This window comes from Phlebotomus papatasi, chromosome 3 (genome assembly GCF_024763615.1).
Source record: "Phlebotomus papatasi isolate M1 chromosome 3, Ppap_2.1, whole genome shotgun sequence".
NCBI classification, from domain to species: Eukaryota; Metazoa; Arthropoda; class Insecta; order Diptera; family Psychodidae; genus Phlebotomus; species Phlebotomus papatasi.
Window position 1 is genome coordinate 42020594 of NC_077224.1, and position 14617 is coordinate 42035210.

The following is a 14617-nucleotide window of genomic DNA, read 5'->3' on the forward strand; positions in this document are numbered from 1 at the left end:
AGAACACGTTCTCTAGCCGATTCTTAAGAACATTTACTTGCACAAGAGTACCTGCAAAACATGTGTAAATATTTTTCTTTATAATCTCCAAAAAAATTGTCTGAAATGCTCATAAATCATTTTTATAAGTTTACTATATTTCCTTAAATTTCTTTAAGTAAACAAATTAGACAAGTTTGCTTACAATAAGCGCTTCTGCAGTTTTGTTGGGAGTAAGGCATAAAATGTGGAGTATTTGGTTGGCAGTGACAGTGTCTAGTGGGAATATGTTATGTAGCTTTGACATATAAATTTTGCATTGCATTGAAAAGTGCTACATTAGTGTGATTCCAAACTCAGAGCTTTCACCTGAATTTTTTTAGCAAATCCAACTTCAGTCGTTTGGAGTAAGTTTCGGCCTTGTGGGATCGGATACAAATTTTCTAGAAATACATTTTGGCACTCATCACTAATAGAACATAGGCGAAAATCTATCTTTTCGTGATCTTGTTAGTGTCAGTTTATTTCTTTATAATAACTGCTAGTTGTAGAAGTGAGAAAATGGTTATAGATTTTATTTGAGATTTTTGAATCGAAAGTTACAAGACGATTAAATCAGATTTTCAGCAAAGTATTCCTTGAATAGACAAATTGATCATTTTTTAAAGGAAAGAACATTTGTGATCAGTATTAAATAAAAGAAACTTGATCAGTAAATAAAAAAAATATGAAAGTAGAAACTTATAATTCACCGGAGATAGAGACGGAGCTCTGCAAAAAATATTGTTTTTTGTAAATTTTTTTGGGTGCATTATTAGCTTACTAATCGAAATTTGTCTATTAGAATAAAATCATCTCAAAGTTGAAAATGAAAATTGATCCACAAGAGAGTATTTAAAAAAATCTTTAACCTTTAATTTAATTTTAGAAAAAACGTTCAGAAACTTTACCGTACTGATACAGACCGGTTTGGAATTTCAAGATCTTTCAAATAAATCCAAATTTTGACCAAATCCGTTTAAAAATAAGACCTATCTTGAATAACTCAAGATAGCGATTTCACCGGTCATAGGTCTCTATGGAAGAAATGTTCAGCTAGACTAGCTATAAAATATATCCGAAAATCATTGAGAAAGCTTTAGTCAATTTCAAGATAAGTTAAAAAGTTAAGAAAGTTATTTCAAGTTAAGAAAGGGTAGGGTGATTTTAGTAAGCCTGTTCGCTAGAGAATATTGTCTTTCAGTTGGGGGCGATCTTTAAAAACCGGAAGCAAATATTTCTTACCGATTGAAAGCCAGGATATTGAGGCTTTGAAAAAATTGGATACTACTCTGTTTTGGAGTTCGAACAGCAGTTAACAAAATCTTTAATTTCGATCAGTACTCTCCCTTAGAACGTTTTAGCCTTCGAATTATGTGAATATTCTTTAAGTTTGTCCATGAGATTTACACATTTCTATTAAATATTTGTTAGCTTACTATCGATTATTAATAATTATGTGATAATAAAGTCTCTTAGAAAAAATAAAAGAGAATTCACATTATTCGAAGGCATGAACGTTTGGAAGGGAGAGTACTTTCTCCTAGTATTTTGTATATTATCTGTAAAAAGAAATAAATAGTTCAACTTCGATTAGTAAAAAAAACAATTTTGCTCAGTAAAAAAATAAATTTGGCCACTAAAAAATTTTAGTCAATTACTAAATGAATTTTGGTCAGTGAAACTAGATTTTAGTCAGTAAAAAAGTTAAACTTATTCAATATAAGAAATTAATTTTTGTCTGAAAGACATACATTTTGATAAAAAAAACAATTTTGATTAGTAAAATGAATAATAATGGCTTCAGCACGCCTTTTAGATCAGGAAAATTTCGAGAAGCCAAAATTCACATACTTTTTCTATGCTTTCGCATAAGTCTCTTCCACTCTTTCGTACTCTTCTTCTTTCTTTAAACTTTACTTCAAATTCAATTTAGATCAGTCTAATTTGAGGTGCGAAAAAATGAGATAGACGTGTATGAGAAAGATAGGGACTTGAATTTAGATTTCATGAAATTTTCCTGATCTAAAAGGTGTACCGAAGGCATAATCATCAATTTTGATTGTAAAGAATGAATTTTGATTAGTAAAAGAAAATCATTTATATTACTGATTGTGATTACTATTACTCTACTATTATGAATAAAGTTTAAAAAAATAGCGTAGTCGTCCTTAAACCTGTGCTAAATGTTCCAATTTGTGAACACGATGCTTTTGCTCAGAAGTTAGATCCCTCAAGAACTTTACTTAAGCAGGATAAATATTTGAATTGAATAAATAATGCGAAACTTTTTTGGGATCCCCGAGATCCCGAGATTGGATCTCCCGAGATTTAATTCGTTACAAGTATTCTGAGGAAACTTTCACAGGCAATATCCAAAAATCCTAGCCACTAGAAGTTTATCAAGGCTTCTTCTAAAGGCGGATAAATATGTATATATTGCAATGTGGTGTTTTTCATTGAAAATTCTGGGAGTTACTTTTGAGTTTGAAGCATTTCTCACTTTTGGACATTTTCAGTGCAGGGATAGAGATCTCATGGCAGCGCATTTATGATGATATCTGATAAATTATTTGCAGGTTGGCTCTATCTTGTCGTGTTCACCGATGTTCTACAGTTTATCACAAAGATATGTAAAGTAGCATGGCTCTCTCGCAACCTGGAATTATTGTGTCTACAGCCAGTCTTAATGATGTGCTCGACAATTTTGTTCTTTCTGCTAACACTTTTGGATTCCTTCGTGACATACAAAGAGGTGAGAGGTTAAGATATTTCTTGTCTAAAATATCCCCAAAAGCAGCGCTCTCCCGCTGCTGATATTTTCCATAGATATTTGGGGTATTTTCTTAAAACATTTTTACGAGTTTTCTGACACTTTAAGATGCAGGGCTTTATTTTGAATTCTTTTCCGTGGAAATTCCTTCACTTTTCTCGGAGTTAAATTCTCTTATCACAATCCCATAGAGTACTTGCCATAAAATAAACATGGAAAGATACAACCCTAGTGTCGCAATGGTTCTAATAAAGTACTCTCCTTTTTGTCTTTTTTGAACTTGTTTCCTGGAACTTTAATGCTTCGCTTAATTCGTTTACTTCAACATTTTGCACGGAAAATACAATACAATGGCAAAGGAAACTTTGCAAAATGCTCGAATTCTTGTGTGTGTACTAATTTTAACCAATTTTAGCTCATTTAAACCAGTTTACAAATCCTAAGAACTATAAAAAAATAGTATTGCAGCGATATTAATTAAATTTCTAATAAACGAGACGAAATGAGAATCAATCCATTCGTTATGAACTTAAAAACCTTTCAAATTCAAATCATGACCAATTCGGATCACACATAAACCATTTTAAGAAGTCCAAGATGGGTTTCGATAAATAACTAAGGCTCTTGGGTTTAAAGACATTTGTGGGTCCAAGACTTTTCTTGCATGTGCGCAAGAGACATATTTCGAATTTTAAAACAATTTTGGCACAAATTAAAAAATAAACATTTTTTTTATTTGAGATTATTTACAATCTCATTTTAGGGTATATCGAAATATTGAAATACGTTTTTGCCCTACACAGAAAAAAATATTTTGTAAAAATGTTCGTAAATGTTTGTGAATTTCTATTGGGGTGTTACGAAATGCTCGTAAATCGTATAACCCACAAGCAAGTTCGTAAAAGTTTGTACTTTTTTCACAAATATTGTTCGTAACATGATCACTTGACGAGCATTTTTTGTACTTTTACAAACATTTGTTCGTAAACACACAAAAATGTTCGTAAAATTTTGTCATTTGTTCGTAAATTTTTGGTTGTCTGACGAACATTTACGAACAAATACAAAATTTTACGAACTTTTTTGTGAAATGTTTGTAAAAGTACAAAAAATGCTCGTCAAGTGCTCATGTTACGAACAATGTTTGTGTAAAAGTACAAACTTTTACGAACTCGTTTGTGGGTTATACGATTTACGAACATTTCGTAAGTCCCCCATAGGAATTCACAAACATTTACGAACGTTTTTAAAAATATTTTTTTCTGTGTAAGGTTAATCGGATCTTCGAGATATGGCCGGAGACATGACTATTTTAAAATTCGATTTTTACCCATCTAGCTTGGGCTAAGGGGTCGAGCAGGCTTAAATTTTTCTTTTAATCCAATAGTTCTAGACTAAGCTATAACATACTAAAATTTGAGACCGATCCATGTCATAAAGGCTGAGATATTGTGAAAACAAAATTTAGGGGTGTTCCAAAATGTCGTCACCATCTGATGTCGCCCACGCGTAATATTTAGCCTTTGGCGAAAACCGCTTTTCGATATGTATTTCCGTTCTCTCGCCAGAAGCGTTTGTACTACGTAGAATAGACCGGCCGGACGGCCACGAAAATCGGTCTTTTACTGGTATGATATGCGTGATCTGTGAGAGTCAAAACGTGAAGAAAGAATCTTCACTATCACAGAAGCTGTGATTGTAAAGAATCTTTGCTAAATTGACTTCTTTTGAAAGGGGCTTATTTATAGTGGGGGTCACTTAAGATCATAAGTATGATATCTCATACCATTTGATCGCTAGTTTTGTAATAGATACATGGAAAATCGTGAAAATAGAACAAAAAAATACACTGTAGTATCTTCTTAACTTTGCAATTACAAAATTATTACTTTGTTTGGGTGTGAGGGGTTGTAATTTATGTAAACTCAAAATCAATGGATTAATAATTATTACATTGTATTATTCTCATCTTGAGTTCGAGCAAAAACAAGCCAACATCCTCACCTCACTAATAAAATCATTTTCAACCCTACTTCAACCATGAACCATGAAGTATTTCTTCGGTTAACAATGTCCGTCGAGGTGCAAAATTTTGTAAGCCAAGTGAATGTTAATGCGAGATATATTGTGTATCACGCAATCAGGCGAAAATGTTCCCGTAACTTTCATTTAATTAGAAAACTTGCAGTTTTTGTATGGTATTACGGGGTGAAGGTTTGGTCAGGTGGAGTATGAGATGTTAAATTGGTTAATTTTATATAAATAACATTCACAGTAACTACAAAAGTTACGAAGAATATGTATTTTGCATTACCGGGGCTTTCAGGTGGTACACCTTTTCTCTTTTATTCTGAAGAAAGTACTGCGGGAAAAATTATAAAATGAGAAATTATTAGAAACTTTTCACAAAAGTTGTTTTGAATGTACTTTGGTTACACAGTTAAATCATAAGTATGTTTGTTTTTGCACAGATTGCAATCTTTAATGCTATTTTCAAATTAATGTCCAAATATCAGAAAGTTGTTTGTGGCATTTGCATAAAATACATAACTTTAACATCATACTCGAGGAAAGGATATGGATATTTTGTTTTGACAAGCATTTCTAGTGGTAATTAAATTGAAAATTTAATATATTAGAGCAGGGGGAATGCAGTATTTCACAAAATCTGTTTGTCTTAAGAATAACAATTTAAATTGGAAATTTGACGTCCTTTACGCTTGAAGGAGATATTCTTTCTTAATTCTACTACAAATTTCCAAATAAATAATACAAAATTTAAAAATAAAATTTTGTCTTTAATTAATCACTACTTTTAACATTACTGATAGAAAGTTTTTTTTTTCAAGTATCGATAGAGAAAAATTTAATTATTTGAAGGAAACATTTCTTTGAAATTCTTACACAAAAAAATGAATTGGCAAAGAAATTTCCGGTGATTTTATCTCAATTGGTGAAATTTAATAATAACTACTAAAAAATGACGAGAATTTTATAAAGTCCTCAGTAAAACTTACCCTGTTGTTTTGCAAAGTTACCTTAAGTTAAGAATAATATGAATGTTATGTATGTCTCTGGAGGAAAAGTTATGAAAACTCAGGGGAGGGTGGGGCAGTTAGGGGAGACAGGGGTAGAATTAGCCAGCAAATGAAGCTTTTTTTTCGCGAGTGGCTTGTGAAAAAATGATAAGTTTTGTCTAATATTTTTATGTTTCATAAGTAGCATTAGGATATTGGCTATATGAAACAGTGTAGTTCAAAGTTCTAAAATCCTTGGCTTTTTCTTGAGAGGATAATGAAAAAAGTACTGCACATTGGCTACACTTACCCCTGCCTGGGTAGAAATAGCCACTTTTGGGGTACTAATTGCCACTAGTTTCCCAGATGAAATTTTAAACTGGAGATACCAAATATTGTTTCACTTGATACACTGAAGCCCACTGATGCTAAATATGTTACTTAAACCTAAAGAAAAGGGCTTTAGCCAACTTTTTTATGACATTTTTGTAATTGAGGCAAAATTAATGCAAACATTCTGAAAAAATCTATTTCTCAAGTTGCTCATACAAATGGCAGTATTGCTTGGAATATCAATAGTACTTTTTCATCTAACAATTATCCATCTATTAGTGAAAAATCATTGATAGTTTTAGCCCGCCACGGAAGAGTGACTACAACTGCCCCGAGGGCTGTTTCGGTGTTTATCATCTTATATAAAAAAGTGGATAATTATTATCCAAGTGAAAAATATTTTTTAATTAGGTTTATTAAACCAGAAACGAGGTAAAATTATGAAATCTTGACTAGAAACTCAGACAACCAAATGCTGGTCCAAAAACTGTAACATCAAAACTACAATTTTATACCCATTTTATAAAAATGCTTCTAAATTGTAGGATAACAGGATCAGACTTATAAATATTTCTGGGAATATGGAGATGTGTTCCTACTTCCATTAAAAAATACTTTGCTCGATGTACATTTTAAGAAAAACGAGAAAAATCCACTGTCTACTTTTACCCCTGGCTATAGGTACCCCGGTCTCCCCTACAAGAATGCAGAACTTACGAAGATGTACAATTTTGAGTTAAGTTTTTGAGTTTAGCAGAGACATTAGCTGGACCTAATTAGCAATAATTATTCAAAAATGTTTGGCAAAGATTCTAAAAAACTTCGTTCGTTTGAAACTACAAATTAAAATTTCCTTTAAGTTTTTGGGTAGAATCACATATTAACTATAAAAGAACTTCAATGTTTGTTTTTGATTAGTAAACCTCTTTCAAGGATTTTTTTCAAAAATTAATTAGGTAATATGAACAAATTAAAATAATAATTGCAGACTCAAACAGGATGAAGAATGTTAAAGAATCTAACTTTAAGTATCGATTTACAAAACGTTTCATTTAAGCGGGAAAACAAGACATTTTCATATTTTAGTGAACAGTTTTTCAATGAATTTTATAAAATTGTCCTTTAATTACATCGTAGGGCTTTGGAATACTTAGAACAGTGACTGATGATGAACATTACGTATCTTTAAGCTTGACAATAAATTAAAATTCAATAATTTGTACGGGTGACATGATTTTTTGAATTTTGGAAAACATAGAATAAAAAGATTTTAAATGTTGATAGAAAAAAATCAGGACTTAACCGCGACGAATGCTTATCATATAGAGCAAAATGACGTATTTTGGAACCAATTTTAATTAGAAAATTTGAGATTTCCTCAGTGTTTTTAGAAGGGCAAACAGAAAAAAAGACCACGAAGAAGTACGTACTTCCTACTGGTATTTTTCCTTAACCTATCTGAAGCAGTGAGGAAATCTCAAAATTCTCAATTTGAAATGATTTTGAATTGCCCGATTTTACCCTATAAGCCCTATAAGGACTTTCTAACAAGTTGTATCTGACAAATTTAACGAATACGTGAGAAGAAGGTCAACGTGTGTAATGTTTCTTTTCACCATGGATAATAACTTTAAAAATGTTCTACATTGTGAATTAGTATTTAACGCCATAGGGGAGACCGGGGTACCTATAGCCAGGGGTAAAAGTAGACAGTGGATTTTTCTCGTTTTTCTTAAAATGTACATCGTGCAAAGTATTTTTTAATGAAAGTAGGAACACATCCCCATATTCCCAGAAATATTTATAACTCTGATCCTGTTATCCTACAATTTAGAAGCATTTTTATAAAATGGGTATAAAATTGTAGTTTTGATGTTACAGTTTTTGGACCAGCATTTGGTTTTCTGAGTTTCTAGTCAAGATTTCATAGTTTTACCTCGTTTCTGGTTTAATAAATCTAATTAAAAAATATTTTTCACTTGGATAATAATTATCCACTTTTTTATATAAGATGATAAACACTGAAACAGCCCTCGGGGCAGTTGTGGTCACTCTTCCGTGGCGGGCTAAAACTATCAATGATTTTTCACTAATAGATGGATAATTGTTAGATGAAAAAGTACTATTGATATTCCAAGCAATATTGCCATTTGTATGAGCAACTTGAGAAATAGATTTTTTCAGAATGTTTGCATTAATTTTGCCTCAATTACAAAAATGTCATAAAAAAGTTGGCTAAAGCCCTTTTCTTTAGGTTTAAGTAACATATTTAGCATCAGTGGGCTTCAGTGTATCAAGTGAAACAATATTTGGTATCTCCAGTTTAAAATTTCATCTGGGAAACTAGTGGCAATTAGTATCCCAAAAGTGGCTATTTCTACCCAGGCCGGGGCAAGTGTAACCAATGTGTCATACTTTTTTCATTATCCTCTCTAGAAAATGGCAAGGATTTTAGAACTTTGAACTACACTGTTTCATATAGCCAATATCCTAATGCTACTTATGAAACATAAAAATATTAGACAAAACTTATCATTTTTTCACAAGCCACTCCCGAAAAAAAAGCTTCATTTGCTGGCTAATTCTACCCCTGTCTCCCCTATATCCTTATAAAAAACAGCGTTTCAGTAATTGTGCTTTGGTTTTCTTTATCTGTCTCAGTACATTGATCTACTAAAATTTTATATTATTTCAATTGAATGTTTTTTTATATATAATATATTTTTATAATAATAAAATTTATAATAATTAAACTTATATTTTTGAAATATTATTTGACGTTCAGATAATAATCAACAATTGTCAAAGTTATGTTTTTCTTGTTTCTGAAATTACATTTTGTAATCCACTAGCTAAAGAGTTTAGAAAATTATAACTTCATAATAGTTTTGTTTCTTTAAAAATTTGAAAAATACTAATATTTAATAATAATAAAAAATATATATATCTGGAGATATTGGTTTTAATGTTGGGCTTTACCGTAGACTGGAAGTTCATATCTTTTACCGTTTAAGCCCAAGAGCGGTGACAAGTTTAAAAAAAAGTCAGATATATATTTGCTCCCTCTTTGAGTTCGAGCAGTAAAAAGTTGAAAGTCACATAAAAGGCGGTATGTGGCTATCAAAAGCTAGGAAATCATTTCAAGAGGAAAATATCATACATAAATAGACATGTAAATCCGTTCGGATTTTTTCAAAGGTTAGAACTCCACAGAGAGAGCAGTATATATAATTCCTTGACCCTTAACCCCATCTAAGGGCTCACATTTTAGTTGAATTTTGGAAATCTGACGTCACGTTGTTTGTTTGTAAAATTCTTTTGTTTGTCCGACCTAGTGTTAATCCGTACCGCGCCTATAAAGACCCAGCGATATACCGAAATGGTATATATACGAAAATACTGTTTAATCATTCCTAATAACAGGTTTTCAAGGTCAAAATGGCACTAGGAAACGTATTTTTCAACCAAAAGGGGTCATGTAAGGTCATTGAAATAAATAAAAGAAATAAATGTTTTAACATTAAGTAAATTTGAATAATTCAAGAATGACTTTAAGAGTAGGGGGAAGTGGGGCAACTTTGAAAGTGGGACTCCTTTGAAATTGGGATTTTTCACCTATTTGCAAATAAAATTGAGCCTTATCGTTTAGCCTTATTTAGTTGCACAAAAAGATTGATAAGCTATATTATATCACGTTAAGGCTCAAATTTATTTAAAAATAGGTGAAAAATCCCAATTTCAAAGGTACCCCACTTTCAAAGGTGCCTCACTTCCCCCTATTGTGTTACTACTAAAAAGTCTGACTCAAAATATTAATTATATAGGGGGAAGTGGGTCACATTTAAATTAGGACAGCTTTACAATGTGGCTCTTTTCACGTACTTAAATGAAACTGGAGTTTACAGTGAAATTTTTTAGCTCCACAAACCCATTGTGGAGCTAAATTACATTATTACAAGCCTCAATTTTTATTAAAGGTGCCCCAGCTCTCCTTAAGGAAAACACAAAAAAGTCACTAAAATATTCGCTATACGATGTACTAAATTAATTAAGGTACAGTAGAGCCTCGCTATAGTCCATATTTGGTTCGAGATTTGACACTTGGGTCGCACTATAGTCCATGTCATTTTTTAAAATTATCAACGACTTTTAGTCTTGAAATTGCTCGAAGGCTTCCACTTTCTTTGCGATTGTGGTACTTGTCCTCGCTCTTATCATTATGGATCACAATTATCACAACTACTCAACAAAATTTGTCAAAAATATTAAAATAATTATCACAACATTGCATGTCGCGTACTAAAAAAAAAACATAACCTAACTTAAAATCATTGTTTTGAAATCAACGGCCGATAAATTGTGGACTATAGAGCGATGGCCTATAGCGGGGCTCTACTGTAGTTTTGATGGCTAATTTTGGAGCAATATTATTGGGTATGTCGTGGTCAATTCATCAACTTTATTTGTATATAATAATTGTAAAGCAGTTTGTTAATTGATTGAAAATTTATGAACTACATTGTGGGGAGATTGTTTATTTCACACAAGAAACATAATTAAATTTTATGTTGGTGCATACATTTTTGTTTATATCGATGAAAAGAGTCACTGACATATTTAATCTATTTAATATTCTGGGGTGAAAATTTCGAATAGTAATATAGTGAGTGGTTATTATGCTGTAAAGTATATTTTATGGCTTTGTGGAATTTTCGTGTGAAAATGTTTTGCAACTGTCGTTATCGTTGTTCCTTGACCATGTAATTTATTCATAATCATATTTCTTGTGTGCATACAGATGCGTAGAAAGATGGGTTAACATGAAAATTTACATAAAATTGCATTTTAAAGAGACATGTTAAATATTTGGGAAACTCTTGCACTATCCACACATCACAAATATGCTTTTTGGTATAGTTTTCGCTGATGTAGATTGTGGTGATTGCCTTGTAAACGTATTTATGATTAATAGACTTCCAGTATTAACCCACACCATTTCCTGGTACACCATAAACATCCAAAGCTAATTCAATACAATATGCGAATTGGGCGTGAAAAGTGACAAATTAGTGGAATATAATTTTAATACGCGAGAACCGCATTGAAAGCAAAATGGAAAACAGTGAATAATGGCGGGAAAATATAGGGATGTGGAATGGAAGTTATTTTCATGGAAAAAATTCACACGCACGTGTTTGATATTGTATACACTTTTTATCCACTTGTACGGAGGGAGGGGGTTAAAGTCACGTGGGAGATTCTGTGGGGGTTAAACTGAAAATGTGCCAACAAACATTTGGTCGTGGTGAAAAAAAAATTGTACATATTACATAAGAGAGATTTTAAATGATCCAATAAATCATGAATGAGCCTCAATATTAAACCCCCAGCCACAGTGACTTTTCCTCAACACCCATTTATCCCGTACCATTTCCCAATGAAATTTCATCCTTTTGGTTCAAGAAGCGACATTTATTAAATTTTCCCAGAAACATTTTCTTTTCCCTCAATCGATGTAATTATTGCATCTTTGCAGAATTTTTGTCGTTCTATATATATTTTTTTCTCTGCTTGCACAACACAGACAAATTAAATGAAAATTTTACCGCAGTTGGGTGATCTAACAAGACGTTCATCTATGGCTTATGGTTTTTGGTTTAGCAAAAAATACCTCAGCCAAGCATAGAATCTTTTCAGGATAGCCGCAAATTGTCAAACATTTTTTCCATTAAATTAAACATTTTTGATACAGAGACTTTTTAGGAGTAATCCAAAAAATCCTTGAGTGTGTTTTAAATTATTTCCCATTGAAAAAAGAAAGAAGTTGCAATTAAGCTGAAGCAGAGTTATTTGCCTGTTCTCTTAGAAATTATTTACTATTTATATCACAAAATAGTAGGGGAGACTGGGGCAGGTAAACATGGGGTAGCACAAAATACTGATATTTATGTCTACCCAGGCCTGAGCTAAAAGAAAAGCCGAAGTGAATTTGATGGTGCCTGTTCTCATTCTTCGAAATGCCGCGAAAATTCACGTAGAGAAAATGAGAGGTTTTTCAATGTGAAAATTGTTTAATTCCTTAGAATTAAGTCATTTTCACAAGAAAATCCTTTTAATAATTTAATTTAGTTGAATACAGTTATTTGGGTTAATTGTGAATAATTGTCGATATTACAACAATAACATTGGAATGAAATTTTGAGCTGAAAGACTCACATTCTTTTGAACTGTCCCAAAATTCAGGATAGGTTTAAGAAAAACCCTTTTGTACAACACTATTTTGGTTAATAAGGAATGTAAAAGTACATATTACAAGAAGGGACACGACCCGCTAATAAGGATAAAATAGAGAAGAAAAGGGACAGATAATCCTAACCGGCTTATGTAGGTGAGATTCTTAACGTGAGCTAACTCGGAGTGCATGCAAATTCGATTTGAAGCTGAAGTTGGGAGACGCCATTCAGTTATCTTGAATAAAATTCGTGAAATTATACAAATTTTGTATTTAAACCAAAATATCAAGGATTTGGATGAACTGGCAGAAAAGTGATATATGGGTGAAATGTAGACCAGAATGTTCTCTATAATTTTCCCATAGAACATGATCTCATCGATTACTCAGAAGCCAAGAAAAGCGAGGTTTTTTCTTTCTTAACTCGTTTTTTCATCCAGAGTGCCCCAAGTAGTCATTTGTTGAACTTCAACTATTTCAAAGAATTGTTGTATTTTGCGGGACTTTCCATTTAAACCCCTATTTTAAGTGTCTTGGTGGAGTAGAGGCAGTCAAATTGGCATCTAAGTGATTTCAAAGCGTTATTATGGGAAAAATCAATTTTTTCACACTTAAACGGCAAAATTGGAGTGATAGCGTAGTCTGAGCGGAAAATGATGTATGGACGAAATGTAGAGACAAATGTGTTCTACAATTGTGTCGAAGTAATCATCAAAATCGGTTTAGCGACAGTCGAGATAATTGAGGTTATGTGATATTGAAATTGGTTTTTCGACTGTGGCGCCCCTGGTGTTGGTCCCACGAAGTTCAAATATTCTAGAAAGTTGTAGCATTTGGTGAGACCTTTCGTCTAAGCCCTCACTCATCAAAATCGGTCACATAGAACCGGAGATATGATTTTTTGAATTTTGTGAACTTTGACCCCTCATATCTCCGGTTCTGTTTTAACCACAGCGCGCATATGCACCATTTTGGAAACGTCCTAGACTGGACTACAACGTACTAAAATTTCATTAACTTGCACAATGCCGTTTTTGAGAAAAGTGACTTTGAATTTCGATGAATTTTGACGCTATCACAGCGCCACCTGTGGAGACTTTTTGAACTTCCATCTGAAAGTGCTCATCGAGACGAAACCAAAAAGGTAAAATTTAGGTCGCTATGTTAATTAGAACCGGAGATAGAGGCCGGTCAATGTTCGAACTTTGACCCCTTATAGCTCGGGTCAGGGGTTATAGATCGACTTAAGGTTTTTTTTTGTTTGATAGGTATAATCAACGGCTACAACATACTAAATTTTCAGCCCGATGCACAATGGAATTTTTGAGTTATTTAACTTTTAAGATTTAAAAATTTTCTTTTTAAAAAAAAGCGCCCCTAGCGGTGGTTTTATGAACTTGCGATGTTAGAAAGGGAAGTGGCATTTCATGAGAGCTTTCCAAAAAGGCCTCACTTTTTAAATTCTGACAATTAGAACCGGAGTTATGGCCATTTTAAGAAATTTTTTTTGGACCCTTATAGCTCGGGTCAGGGGGGTCGGGGGACCTTAAGTTTGGTATTGATGGAAAGCTCTAAGGCCCAGCTATAACATACTAAAATTTGAGTCCGCTGAATGCCATAGGGGCGGAGCTATTGAGAAAACAAAAAAAGGGGGTCTTCAAAATGGCGGAAGGAGGGGTGGGGGGTGGGGGGTCTATGCACCAAGTTGCAATTTTCACCCGATATATAACCTTTGCCGAAAACCGCAAGTCGATATCTTTTTTAGTTTAGGAGCTATTAAGCTCCAAAGAGCGGCCGGCCGGCCGGCCGGCCGGCCGGGAACGTAACTTAGCCACATATATATTCGGAATCAGGAAGTGGCGAAACACATTTTGGCCAAATTTGAGGTCGATCGGACGACATGAAATTTTGTTAGGATTGTAGGTGAGATTGTTAAGAATCTCACCTAATATTTTGTCGCATTTCAGAGATTTTTTGCAACCGCAGCGCCGCCAGACGTTTGTCAAGTTTGTCATTGTGCGCGATTTAAGAACTTTCCATTTGAAGTGATATTTGGATTTAATTTCTTTGTATTTCTGCAAGATTCAAGTAAAAGGATGTGTAGTGAACAGCTATTCGTCTTCCGACAAAGATAACAAGAAGACAATATCTTTCCACGAGTTTTTATGTCTGTTATGTCTTTTTGGCGCAAAAATATTTATCATGGCACCGTGAATGAGCGAGATTGGTTTACCAGGTATGGCT

At 32.9% G+C, this 14617-nt stretch overlaps 1 protein-coding gene across 1 annotated transcript in view; it reads left to right on the forward strand.

Annotated features, from left to right (window-relative positions):
* The first annotated feature begins 2603 nt into the window (after window positions 1–2603).
* Window positions 2604–14617, forward strand: part of LOC129805689 (ATP-binding cassette sub-family C member Sur) — a 67381-nt gene continuing 55367 nt past the window's right edge. Inside the window, exon 1 of the mRNA XM_055853771.1 lies at window positions 2604–2773. Within this exon, the coding sequence (XP_055709746.1) occupies window positions 2708–2773 (66 nt within the window). The 5' untranslated portion in view covers window positions 2604–2707. The remainder of the gene's footprint in view (window positions 2774–14617) is intronic.